Below are 13,569 nucleotides of genomic sequence, written 5' to 3' on the forward strand. Positions count from 1 at the left end.
AAATGTCACAACGAGAGACTCGGCAGGCAGGTAAATGTATATATTCATACTCACACTGCTGCACTGCAGCTAGAGTTAATTCAACGCAAATAACTCGGCGTGGCAGGCATCAACCATGAACGGATCATCGAGCCTACTACAGTCTACATGGCATTGGGTACCAAGCTAGCTAGGTCGATCTGTAGCCTTGCCCGCCCGCTTGATTGATCACACATGGGCCGGCGCGTCCAGCTTGTCGAAGCAGGGCACGTCGGCGGCGTCGTCGCTCGGGCCGACGGCGATGGTCACCGGCCAGCAGTAGTACGTGGTGATGACGCTGGTGGTGGCCATCGCCGTGTGGGTGGACAGGACCCCGCTCAGCTCCATCTCCGCGCCGGACACGCCGCGCCCCTCGTAGAGCGCGCGAACGTACCGCATCGGCAGGTCCTCCGGCGGCTCCAGCCGGGCCACCGCGCTCGCCTCGTGCGCCATACGCTGCGCCACGTCGATGGGCTGCGGCAGATCGAACTCGGTGATCCTTGCAGCAGGTGCCGCCGCCGCGTCCGTGAGCCGGACGGTGACGTTGGCGTAAACAATGGTGGCGCGCCCACCGGGGTTGTTGGCCCTGAGGACGACCGTAAAGACCACGACGTTGCGCGGTGGCGGCAGCGACGGGATGTAGTCGACAGCCACGCGGCCGCCGGCGAGCTTCAGCTGGAGCTTCTCGGGGCGGAGCATCACCACCACCGCCCGAACGATCACTGCCACGGCCACCAGGGTGACCACGCACGCCACCATGCACCGCGCCGCGTATAGCCACCGGAACCTCCTCCACCAGCTCGGCATCTTGCTCCCCTGCTCGGCCATCCGAGCTGGATGTTTTTTCTTTTCTTTTGGGGGTTGGGGAAACGTACTGGCAAATGAGCTAGATATGTACCTACAGCGTGTTCATGGATGATAGAGAGAGATCCACTTCCGGTATCTATTTATAGAAACTTAGAAATAGAATACGCTACCAACAAGTTCCTTCGGGCATCTCCAACACTGTCCCCTAAATCGGACTTACTACCCGTCCGTGAACGCTTCCGCAGACACGGATACTGAAGCCGACCATTCAACGCAGTATCCTAGATGCCCGCATACACTTTTAACCAAAATTGAATCAAATGGACAAATTTCATGGAGAATAAAAAGATTCTTGCAAACAGGATAAATGTTCGATCTATTTACATAAAGCGGGCGATATTTCATCCGTTGAACTAAAATTCAAAAACCTAACAAAAACTATGCGAGGCACCGAACGACAACATCATATGCATGGCCGCCCTGGCCGGCTAGACTGCCGACGTCGTCTGCTCTGTAGTCTAGTCCTTGCAGTGGCGGAAGGGTGCGTAGGGGGCGCGGTAGCTCTGATTGTTTGTGACCTGGCGCTCGCGGTGCAGTCGCTCGGCCTCCTCGGCCATCGCACGCACGGCCTCGTCCCATTGCCTTTGTCGATGACCAAGGCGGCGGCGTGTTGCGATTTGGCCATGCCGATCTTCACCAGTTGGTCGCTGACGTGGCACCGACACCGACCGTGGTGCTAGACCGGTCGAGGGCCCAAGCCTCCTTCAGATCGGTGTCACTGCGGACCTAGTCCGGCACGACATCGGATTTGGTGAACATGACACTAATCTGCCCGTTGCGCCGCTCCCACCGCTCTTCCTCCCGCGCCACCCTCATGGGCGTCGTCAAGGTGATGTGTGGTGACGTGTTTCCTTCGCTCCCAAGAAATGAAGGAGGCGCGCACACATGTGAGGGCTAGGGATCTCCTCCTCTGTCATGGCCTCACCACACATATTACGGCATGGCGGTTAAGCGGGCTGGTCTAACCAGCCGAAAGTGCTGTGTGGCAGGGAATGCGGCCTCCTCCTTGACGTGGCATCGATTTGGATGCCACGGTTGCACCGGGGTGGTGGGGGGGGGGGTCCTGCTTCACGCGATGGCGAGGCGACAACGGAGGGGCTAGACCATGGTCGAAGACCGATTGCTCTAGCAACAGCTTCGTGTCCGCCTGGTATTCCTCATCCATCACGGCGGCCTCTACGAGGAGCAGTGGTTGCGGCTGCTCCTCCACATCCCTAGAGGAGAGCATGATCTCTTGCTTGTCCATCGTGGTGTTGGAGGAGGAAGGGCCCGGAGAATATGGCCGGCAGTGACATGATCCCTCGGAAGATCTGAATCCACCCCCATCGCTGAAAACTAACCGCTCGTGGATGAGAGGAGAGGAGCAATGATGGTGGTGAGCGAAGAGGAGAGGAGAGGAGCAATGATGGTGGTGAGCGGAGAGGAGAGGAGCGAGGCGGGTGGGTGTAGAGAGGAGATGAGACGTGCTGTTGTCGACGTCGACCCCCTGCTTAAATAGCCGGGGCATGCAGAATGCCGCATCGATACACGCAGCGGCTGGAGTAGGCTTCTTGGTCTGCGTGTCCTCATTGAAGTAGCGCCGCCCTTAGGTCGTTCAGGTCACTTTGACAGGCATTGTCCAGTCATGTCCACTTCGGCCGACTGACCGGCATGAATGCACTGCAAAGACTTTGGGTGGGGCCGAGCAGACGGACAGACATGTACCTGATGGAAGTCCGGATGCCCACAAACCTACCCAAGTTAGGGCTCGATTTGGGGGAATTTGGACGTGCGGACACGTCCATAAACATTTGCGGCACTGTGTTGGATAGCAAAAACTTTTAGACACCTCAGTCCGGACGTTTGCAGGCAATTTAGGGGACGATACTGAAAATACCTTACACGGTTCTTACCATGAACCACAATAAGTAAATCGGAAGAGAGGCTAGTTTCGAAAGTCCTCTTCTGCTGAGCTCGCGGTGAACAGTAAAATCGAAAAAATGAAAAAAAAATCGAGAAATTGCTAAATTTTTGTGTGGCAAACTGTGACAACTGTTTTGTATGTTTGTCCAATTTTATCATGAAATGACATTCCTGGAAGTCGTGGAAAAAAATAATCAACACTCCAAAATGCTTTTAAAAAATAGCATTTTTGGAGCATAGATTTCCTTTTGCCACGAATTACACCAATGTTATTTCATACAAAAATTTTGCAAGCACACAATACATTTGTCAAAGTATACCACTAAAAAATTCAGATTTTTTTACTATTTTCTTGGATTACTGTTTATTAGGAAGCATATGTGCTCGTTAGCTGATACTCGATTTCCGGCTAGTTCCCATTTGTGCACTTTGATCCCCTGTTTCTCCTATATGTTCGTTATTCTCTATACATTTATTATTTGTGGAGCATAGATCTTTCGATATTTTTGTGTGGCTATATTATTGAAAGTTCACATATTTTTTTATTAATTTCTATGTATATTGGTGCCTAAAGGTAGAATCTATTTATGTTTGTATCCAGTACCCTGATATACACCACCACGCTCATTTGACATTTCCAAAGTGTGCAGGTGATTTAATTGATTAACCTTTTGTGTTTTCAAGAAAGAAATCTTCTTCTTGTGTGTTGTTTCTTCATCTATAATTCTATATACAACCTCCGTCTCATAATATTATGGGACGGAGGGAGTATCTTTTTTGGATCACTCTGTTTCTCTCTCTTCACAGTTTCAAAGCTTGCAACGTGTGTATTTGTGTTGTACCACTGGGCCGTGCGCTTTGAATTTTCAGTCGAGTGTGGAAAAGTCGGACCGCAGAAACAAAATGATGTCACGCAGATATATACGGCGGCAGGCAACTGGACCATGGCGACGAGGCAGAGTGCGGTAGCAAGCCCTCTCTCAAAAAGAGGCAGGAGAGCATTATCGCCGGCCATGGCGACGAGCGGCAGTGGGCAGTTCAAGAGTGCAGGCCCCGTGTGGGGGCCGAGGAAGTACATCCTGGCGGCCACCACCGTGACCCTCGCCGTGAGCGCCGTGGCCGTGGCGACCACCGTGATCCTCAGCCCCGCGCGCATCGCCTTCTCCGTCACCGGCGCCTCCAGCAGCCAGGGGGTGGAGGGAGCGTCGTTGGTGGCCCTGAACTTCACCCTCGAGGCCGCCAACCCGAGCCGCCGCGCCGGGGTGGAGTACAGCTCCGTCACGGCCAGGCTGCAGCTCTACAGCGCGAGCCACGCGGCGGCCGGGTGGCTGAAGACGGACGTCCACCAGGCCATGCCGCTCCAGCAGCCGCCGGCGACCTCGCGCAGCCTCCGCGCGTCGGTCCTCTTCGACTGCAAGGACCTGGGGTGCTGCGGGCGCGCGCCTCCGATGACCGTGCTGGTGCTCGCCCAGGTCCGGTTCAAGGTCGGGCTGGCCTACTCCCGCCAGTACGACGTCCAGGTCTCCTGCCAGCCCGTCGACTTCTTCGCCGCCACCGCCGCCGCTGCAAGGGTTGTATGCGTTGCCTGACTTCGCCGCCGCCGCTCGCCTACCTCTAGCTAGCGATATGTCGATCTAGATTAGTAGTAGTATATATGTATGTTGTATTGCTGTATCCCCAAATCGATTATATGACGATTTTCTGTGGCAATTCTTTTGGTTCTTCTGATCCGGCCGACAGGATTTCAAAAAATTACAGGATCAAGCTAGCTTCGACAAAGAAACCAGGGAAAGTGGCGCTGAAATTAAGTAGACCGGTCAGGGCGCAACAATGAGCACGACAGATGCACATAATGAGAATTAGAGGTGCCCGTGTGGTGCACGGGGTGCGTGTGTGTGTGTGTGTGTCTGTTAGAGACCAGGTCCAGGGCAGCGTGGTGATCGAGAGGGCTTGGTGCGTCGCGTGCGTTGCGGGCGCGCGCGGAGGACGCGGCCAGAGCGAGCTAGGTCGTGGGCGCGAGCAGGCAGGGGCGTGGAGAGCGTGTCCATCGTGTGCCTTGGTACAAAACCCATGTGTCGGTCTTTGTAATGGCAGTGGCAGAGTTCGAGCTCGCCAGAAATACACAGGAGCCATTCGTGCGGCAGAGGTGTTCGTGCACCTGAAAATCTTGCGTGTTGCCTCCCTCTCGTTTCTTTGTTGTCTCCGGTGATCGCCGTGCTCCGGTGGTTAGGTTAGACACCAACAATGCTAAAGATTAGATTAGACCCGATTGCAACTTATTACACCAATAGTTGGTGTTCGCTGCAACGAAGAGTAGTAAATGTCACATCGAGAGCCTCGGCAGGCAGGTAAATATATATTCGTACTCACGCTGCTGCACTGCAGTTTTTTTTCGAAAAGGGGCAGGCCCCGGCCTCTGCATCAGATCGATGCATACAACCATATTATTAATAATAAGCAAAAAGTTCCACAAAAGTCTTCAGGTCTGAAAAGCAGAAAAGCTCACAAAGAGCACAAGCATCATGACAGGAAAAGCCACAACCGGCAGGCAAAAATATAAGATAGGAATGTAAAAACCTTTCATATTACATGACCACCATCCAAACCGGTTGAAGATATCCCGAGCTACCATCTCCCATCGGACAGATCCAGTAACCAAACGCTCCCTGGCCTTCGTCGAAGTGAGTAGCGACTACATACGGATGAGTGTACTGCCCGGAAGATGACCTGCAAGAAATGAATATTTGTTGTTCTGTTAAAAACCAAATCGTTTCTGCAGTTCCATATAGCCCATAATAAAGCACATACTACAACACGGATATGTCTCGTAGTTTCGTGGTCTAACCATCTAACCACGTCCCAGATAACGTGTTGATGGTATTCGGAGGAGTAATATTAAACACTAAGTGCACCGTCCGTCACAAATTTTTTGCCAAGGGACATTCGAGAAAGAGGTGTTTGATGGTTTCATCCTTATCACAGAAACTACATCTTGTATATCCTGTCCAATTGCGTTTTACCAGATTATCCTTAGTTAGAATAACTTGTTTATGTACAAACCACATAAACACTTTGATTTTTAGAGGCACTTTGACTTTCCACACATGTTTTGAGCGAGGAATAACACTAGAGTTGATAACATCCAAATACATGAATTTAATCGAAAACTCTCCATTCTTTGTTAGTTTCCAGTTCAACCGGTCGGGTTGTTGAGTGAGCTCGACGTCCATCAAATTTCGCACTAAGTGGAGCCAAGCTTCCCAACGATTTCCCGCTAGCGTCCTTCTGTTGGATATTCAGAGGATTAGACCTCCCGTAATACTGTTGCAACATAAGCTTCTCTTCCAGGCTACTACAATACTACACTTTAACTCGTCATGGCAGGCATCAACCATGCATGGATCATCGAGCCTACTACAATACTACAGTTTACAGATAGGTAGGTACCAAGCTAGCTAGGTCGATCTATAGCCTTGCCCGCCCGCTTGATTGATCACACATGGGCCGGCGCGTCCAGCATGTCGAAGCAGGGCACGTCGGATGGGGAGTCGCCCGGGCTGACGGCGATGGTCACCGGCCAGCAGTAGTACGTGGTGAGGACGCTGGTGGTGGCCATCGCCTTGTGGGTGGACAAGACCCCGCTCAGCTCCATCTCCGCGCCGGACACGCCGCGACCCTCGTAGAGCGCGCGCACGTACCGCATCGGCAGGTCCTCCGGCGGCTCCAGCTGGGCCACCGCGGTCGCCTCGTGCGCCATACGCTGCGCCACCTCGATGGGCTGCGGCAGGTCGAACTCGATGGCACCTGAAGATCGGCGGCAGAGCGTGATGTAACCAGATGGGAGGGCAGTGGGCCAAGGGTAGTGAGGACTGGACATGGCAGCGGCCCGGATACCGCAAAAGCCCCTCCCCTCCCTCTAGTTTTTATCCAGTTTGTAGGAAAAAGCACATCCAGACCGTCGACCGGACCTATACATGCCCGTGTTGGATGGCAAAACTTGTCCGGATTTTATGGTCCAGACAATTACGGACGGTTTGTGGGTTGGTGTTAGAGATTCCCCCTGTAGTAGATGAGTTGTGTTTCGGCGCGCTCTCTCTCTCTCCCTCTCTCTCTCTCTAAGTTGGAACTAGGTGCTGTGAAGCAGCCGCTCAAGGCCACTTGGCAAAGTGTATATTATTGACGTGCAGCTGGTGATACTACCACAGTGCAATGCAGTCGATCAGGTCACTTTGCGAGAGGCAAGTTGTCTTCTCAGTACTTAAGACAAAAAATATATTTGCTATTATCGGTCACTAATCATACTATTTTGGCCAAAAATAATTTATTTGCTATTATACTTTGGCCAAAAAAATTGTATTTTTAAAAAAGTCACCGGGTTTTTTTTCTGGAATATTTTTACAAATATAATGACAGGACAACTTTGTTTCAAACATATTTCAGATTTTTTTATTTTTTTATTTCATTGCTATTTTTTTCATATTGGATGTATCTAGAAATAGGTAAGTTGGGAGAACATGAGGTCTCTCAGAGCTTAGCCACTGTCGGCCGTCGGATCGAGTCGCTTGATGCGTTTCCGGGCGTCGGATCGAGCGGTGGGAGGAGCTGGGCCGTTGGATCGACATGAAGCTACTGCTACAATGAATAGTTACCGTCTCAGGGTAAATTTCTCGTGCCACCGCGCATAATTCCCGTGCCCCGCCGAGGGCATTTTTATAATTTCACCGTGTTGTATAAAACTGCAACACCCATAGGGTTTCTCCCCAATCGGCTTCCTCCCCTCTTCCTGATCACGCGAGGGAGAGCGCCACCGCCCCCTCTCCTTCCAAACTCCTCTCTTCCCCGCCTCCCCTCGCGCTACCGGCCATCCCCGACCAGCCGGCGTCAGCAGGCGTCGAGGTCGTCGCAGGGGTCCTCCCCCTCGCACCCGCTCCACCCCACGCCGCAGAACTTGCCGTACCGGATCCCCACCGCTGCCACCCATCCCATCCCATCCATGGTCAGAGCATGCTCAGATCACAAAGAAATTGACCGAATCAGGGGGAATAGGACGAGGAAGGAGGCTCCAAGTCGTAGTTGAGCGTTGCGCACGACCGGCTGCATGGCGGCGGCGGCGGCTTTGACGCGCCTACGGAGCCCCTGACGAGCAGGAGGAGCACGACCAGCATCCCCATCGCGTCACCCACCAGCCACAGCTGCGCTAACATCCCCTCCCCTTACCTCGATTCAGATCCTCTCCTCTGCTCTTTTCTTCTTCATTCTGTCCTGACCCCTCACTTGTTTGTTCGATCCAGAGCAGCAGCCACCCTCCATGGACGAGGACGAGCACCACAGCGACGACGGCGCCCCTCACATGGTCGAGCTCGACGGAAGAGCGCTCGCCATGGCCGCGTTCGTCTGCTCCGGCGTGGTGCAGCCGAGCTTGGCCAACGACGAGGTCGTGTACCTCCGCCTCGACGGCTCCTAGCGCGGGTAAGCAAGGCAGCACCCCCATCCCCATGCTCGTTTCAGTTTTCAGAGGCTCCTTCTTCTTTTGTGTGTGCTGATGACGCCTGCTCTTCTCCATGGAGTTGACAAGATGGAGATCCCTGCCATATCTTATATTCTTCAATTGTCAAATGCTCACTCAGCTATTCAGATTGTTGCATATTTTCTTCCATTTTTTCTTCATATTAATCTATGCTATGGATTATGACAAATAGAGCTGACAATTTTGTGCTTTATAACTTTTGGGTCAGGATGGTATTTATGACAATATGCATCTACTGATACTGTTTGTGTTTGCATTTTAGAATCTTAACGCTTGATATTGACTTTCCAGGGGATGTATTTCTAATGTTTAGGTGAACCGGTTTACAATGCAGAGATTGCGACAAGAAATAACGAAGAACAACGTGTGTATGTGTGCCAATTACCATGGATAATGCTCAATTCTTCTGTTTCTAAATGGCCCTTCACACTACAGGAAAGTGACAATCAGTAAAAGTTAAGGTCAGACTTTGGAGAAGGTAAACATGTATTCTACATATGGTTACTTTTATGTACTTTTAGATATATGCAGTTTCTTGGGTGACTAAGATGGTGTAGAGGCTCTGCCAGGATTACTTTTAATTTCTGCCACCAAATAAGCTGTTACAAAAGGAGTAACAAATGCAATATCTGTTCTGATCAAGCTGAGTTCAAAATTGACTATAAAAACAGACATTTACCGATAAGGAAATCTGATAGGTTATGTGTTGTTATCGTATAAAATAGCAACAAGACTTCACTACTGAGAGATATTTATGCCTGCATCATGATAGGTCTCCTTCCAAGTTTGTTGACCTGTTTTTTCTATCCCAAGTTTATTGCCCTGTTTTTTTGTCCTTCCGAGGTTATCATTCGGTTTGTTTTGCATGCTGAACTGGCATATTTAGTGGCGGGTTTGGTGCTTCTATCACTGTGGTCTTCGAGAATCTCATCATATCTCTCTATCCTAGGAATTATATGTTCACTTCCATGAAAAATAACATTTAAGAGAAACTTCATCACAGACTATCTTTGGTGTGATATTTATAGACTGTCTCCCACAACAGATTATTGACATCACAATTCAGAGAAGCTTTGATTTCACTATATTCTCCCTTTTGAAATTAATACTTTTTTTTCACAACAACACTACTCATTTTAGTGGAGGAGGCAGCGACTCTGACAGTTGGAGAGTTAACATATTTGGTTGCAGGGCGTTAGAGGATTTGAGTAGAAGCTGGCGAGCGGTGTCCACAGATTGTACAGCGACCAAGCGGCGATGAAGAATCAATGTGTGGATCTATCATTACCATATGGACTAGGTATGCAAAGTTATTCCTCTGGTATGCTTTATTGTGGCCATACGGCCTTTTATGTTTCATTCCTTTTGTATTTCTGTCAACAAAAAATGTAGAGCTGCACCTTAATTGTCATGGTGATGTTGGATGGCATGGCAGTTGTCCAGTTCTATTATTTAAGAAGTCGATGTGTGTATATCGATCAAAGTGATGATCACAGTAGACTAAAAAGCTTAGTAGTAGAGTTTAAAAGAAAATTCAGAAGCATTGGAGGCTCATGCTTCTACTGTCATGTTTTATGCTCCAGTTAGGAGTGGTGTTTCTAAAATAGAGATTATTGATTTTCACACATATATATATATATATATATATATATATATATATATATATATATATATATATATATATATAACCTGTGTTCATAGGAGCATTCATGTCTCATTCTTTCTTTTCCATTTTCTTCTCCCTCTAAATTGTAGAGCTCATATTCAAATTAGTAATCTTTTCAACTCTCTTTATAACTTCGCAGGTTTCAGAAATAAGATGTTTGCTTTATTGAACTAAGTTATTCTATTTTTGAGAGAGTATTGCGCTAAGATGTTTTATATCCTTATTATAGGGATACAAGCTCCGTGAACCATTCATGTAGTTACCGATTTTAGACAGATTTTGTTTCAGTTACGAAGGTTTAGAGGGATATATGAATGAGCTGGAGTTTCAGTTATCATTGGAGCTACTTCCCCATTCATATTCTTAACATTAATCCATCTTATTAATATTAATTAATTATGATGCTGCCATGTTCATTTCTGCCCTTGGAGGGAGATGAACATATGGTGCTGCCAGCGCAGCACTTAAGGGCATGGAGGCTGACAAGGCGAAAGAGGCATGTTCTCAGCCACCAAAATACGATGTTTAGCAGTGCCCGAGCGGAAGATAGCAAGGCGGTTGACGTAGGATACGGAGTAAGCAGAGCTAGCGGCAGTGGACACAGCTACCACGTTGGTGGGCGCACCAGAGGCACAACACACGGTGGACATCGAGGATGTAGTGCACATCAAAGCAGTCGCCGCTCTGCGGTAAATTAGATAGACAAAATACATGACATGTTAGGCTGTTACTCGCTAGCAGCAGAAATATTCAGCTTATTCATGAGGTAACAACAGGGTCTGTTGCGCTGAATCTTTGAGATGAAACCAAACCAAACTAATACATACCTAGCATCTTTCCAGAAGTCTTGATTACGGAATATATATGGTCCCATTTTAAGTTTTATAGGATATCCTCGGTTATCTGTTCTTTTGTAGGGATTTGAGAAAAAAGAAAAGAAAAAACACTTATAATAAGGCAATGGCTTCGTGAGAAAGCACAAGAAATATCGTTGCGTGGCAGCAGGGCATACCTTAATTTGCTTCATGGTGAACTGGAAATGTGCTTTTATGTCAAACTGAAAAAATATATATGGTGTCTGCTAGCACCGTAATATGTCCATCCATTAACCACTATTTTTTCGAAATACAGGCCTCTGCTTCTGGTTATTACAAGCTAGGTAGTATTGTGACAGTGATCGGAAACTTCTACACGACTCATCACCATCATGTCCATGCCCCAGAATTGGGTGAGTGCTCAAGGTATGAAAATAAATGCCGACTAGAATAGCATGTCTTACAACAACATTTCTATGCTTCTAAATGACCATTGTGTTTCTAATTCTACAGGAAGAATTTTGTAGTTCCACTGTTGGATTCCAAGCAGGCAATTCATGATCAGCATTGCGCAAGCTATGGAGTGATTGACAGGTGGAGTGACTGCTGGGGTCATGAACGAAGAAACAATGAAGTCACTGGACAGCAAAACAGATTATTTATTCCTAATGTCGTTGCTCTTGCAAAATTGCAGGCCTATTGGTTATGTGGTAAGCAACCATTGGACCCTTTCTACAAGCACATAAGTGTTGATGATGTACATGACAATGATTGTTACCTATTTATCTTAACTGTGACCTTGCTTCGGCATTTCAGAAACATTGTAGTTGCTTATTTGTATTCTATACTTTTGGGTGATTTTACCAGTACCTTGCTTATGTTTGTACAGTACTACTGGATATCTGATGGAGCTTTCATTGCTGTACTGCTTATTCCACCCCTTGCTTTGCTTTCCCCTTTTCTGGCTGGTCTCAATGCACTTTTCAGCCGAGCACCAAAAAGATATCCTGTGCCCCATATTTCTACACTTGGAATACTACTTCTGTCCCTGTCGAGTTCGATATGGATATGCCCCAAAATGTATTTTTGTTTTGCTAAACAGTTTAATGCAACTTAGTGATAAAATATGTCTTCTATTTATGTACACTTCCTCTCAATCACCAATATGGTCCCAGTTATCCATGTTTATGTACGTGTTGTCTGCAGGTGGTTATGTTGGTTTTATCTTCCGGTTGGTTGTTAGTCCCCTACAAGAGTTGTCATAATATGAAAAGGCTCCAAAAGGTGTCACGGTCAGGAATCTTTTTCCAGGCATCCGGTGATGATTAGGTAACCAAACCATATCACAGGATGTGTGTTTATGTGGTCTGGCAAAGTAATGCTCTTCTTTTGTGGTATGTGGAAAGTAATGCTCTCTTTGTTATTCATTTTTGGAGCCGTTAAATATTTTTTCCCTCATAATAGTTTTAGATGTTATGCCTTAGCATATTATATCAACGAGAAGTGAATGTGTTTTAGCTCGTATCTTCTAAATTAGTGTCTTCCACCGATATCAGAAATTAATGCTTCATATCATGTTTTGTATTTCTTTTATATCGTGTACTTCTTCAAAATTTGTATCTCAACCTAGCCTTCTTAGTGATAATTTTAGTGGAAGACATTAGAATTCTTTTCGAGTATGAGGACTGTTATTTATTAACAAGTATTTATCACATTTAACAGAAATTAGTCTCCTTATTAACAGAAATACACTGATCCTATTCTAGCACTATGATTTAGTTCATGTGCTGTAGGCATCACCGTCATTGCAATTCCTAAAGATGTGGAATTCTCATACTAATGCCGCCAATATATTTTCTCAAGAGGTCTCAAATTGAAAGCTAGGCATACTTTTCTTGATAAATCGTGTTTTATAACCAGATCAACAAAGTTTTTGTATTTCGTGATTAAGAGATGAAGTTATGTTTGCCAATGTCACCCATAAAATACACTAATTATTTTCCATCCTGAGCTCATTTCCATGTCTGCTCTGGAATATTTTCCTACAGAGAAGAGGGCCACAGTACCAATTGGGCAGACTTTGTCAAGGCGGCAGGAATAAAAGAATAACATATACTCATAAGGATCTTCGCCTTCAAGATTGTAAGGGGAAATTATTGCTCACTGTCCTGTCCATACGCTTTAGAAGGAAATCACAAGTGTATTTTCTATACAAAACAATCATGTGGTCATCTATATTACGAACTATTCACACCAGATTCATATGGAATGGCACTCATGGCGGTAGTTGAACCAGAGCTATCTATCAGTACGCCTAACTATGGCTTCGTAGTTTTAGCGCATCCACTGCCACTGTGTTGGATTTTGCTCTCTAATATTCCTACTTGTACTACTGAACTTAATTTCAACTAATTAGCTTTTGTAATATCATGGCTGCATTGAACTTGATGTTGCCTTACTTCTGCGGCCGGTTAGTTTTTATAATCTCATGACTTTGTTGAACTCGATGATGTTACGCTCCTGAAATGTTTGTTTTTTTCCATGAACCACAAAATCGGTTGTTCTATTACATGTGCTAAACTTGCCTTCCTACTAATGCATCATGCGATTTGATCTTCCGCTGTTTGCCCATGTCGGTTGGACCGGCACCCTCGCGCCAAGGCGCGTTGCCGATCTAGTATACACCCATAGACCAAATGTCCCTGTTCAGGAGGGAGCTCCCTTTGGTTGGTGGCAGAGTAGCAAATTGATTTCGCAGTAAAACGAAGGCAACC

General features: G+C 47.2%; 1 protein-coding gene and 1 long non-coding RNA gene across 3 annotated transcripts; one reads left to right on the forward strand and one right to left on the reverse strand.

Moving 5' to 3' along the window:
* Positions 1 to 963, reverse strand: LOC109766353 (uncharacterized). Its single transcript, XM_020325122.3, has one exon. The coding sequence runs from the start codon at positions 844 to 846 to the stop codon at positions 208 to 210; it is 639 nt and encodes a 212-aa protein (XP_020180711.1). The 5' UTR covers positions 847 to 963; the 3' UTR covers positions 1 to 207.
* Positions 964 to 8,083: 7,120 nt separating this feature from the next.
* On the forward strand, positions 8,084 to 13,297 carry LOC123494737 (uncharacterized). Of its 2 annotated transcripts, XR_012188661.1 has the most exons (6): positions 8,084 to 8,256; positions 8,628 to 8,792; positions 9,506 to 9,614; positions 11,112 to 11,505; positions 12,002 to 12,189; positions 12,844 to 13,297. It is a non-coding gene; the product is annotated as an uncharacterized lncRNA (long non-coding RNA). The 2 variants fall into 2 exon arrangements; XR_012188659.1 differs by having other exon boundaries at positions 12,002 to 13,297.
* The last annotated feature ends 272 nt before the right edge of the window (positions 13,298 to 13,569 follow it).

This window comes from Aegilops tauschii, chromosome 7 (genome assembly GCF_002575655.3).
Source record: "Aegilops tauschii subsp. strangulata cultivar AL8/78 chromosome 7, Aet v6.0, whole genome shotgun sequence".
Lineage (NCBI taxonomy): Eukaryota > Viridiplantae > Streptophyta > Magnoliopsida > Poales > Poaceae > Aegilops > Aegilops tauschii.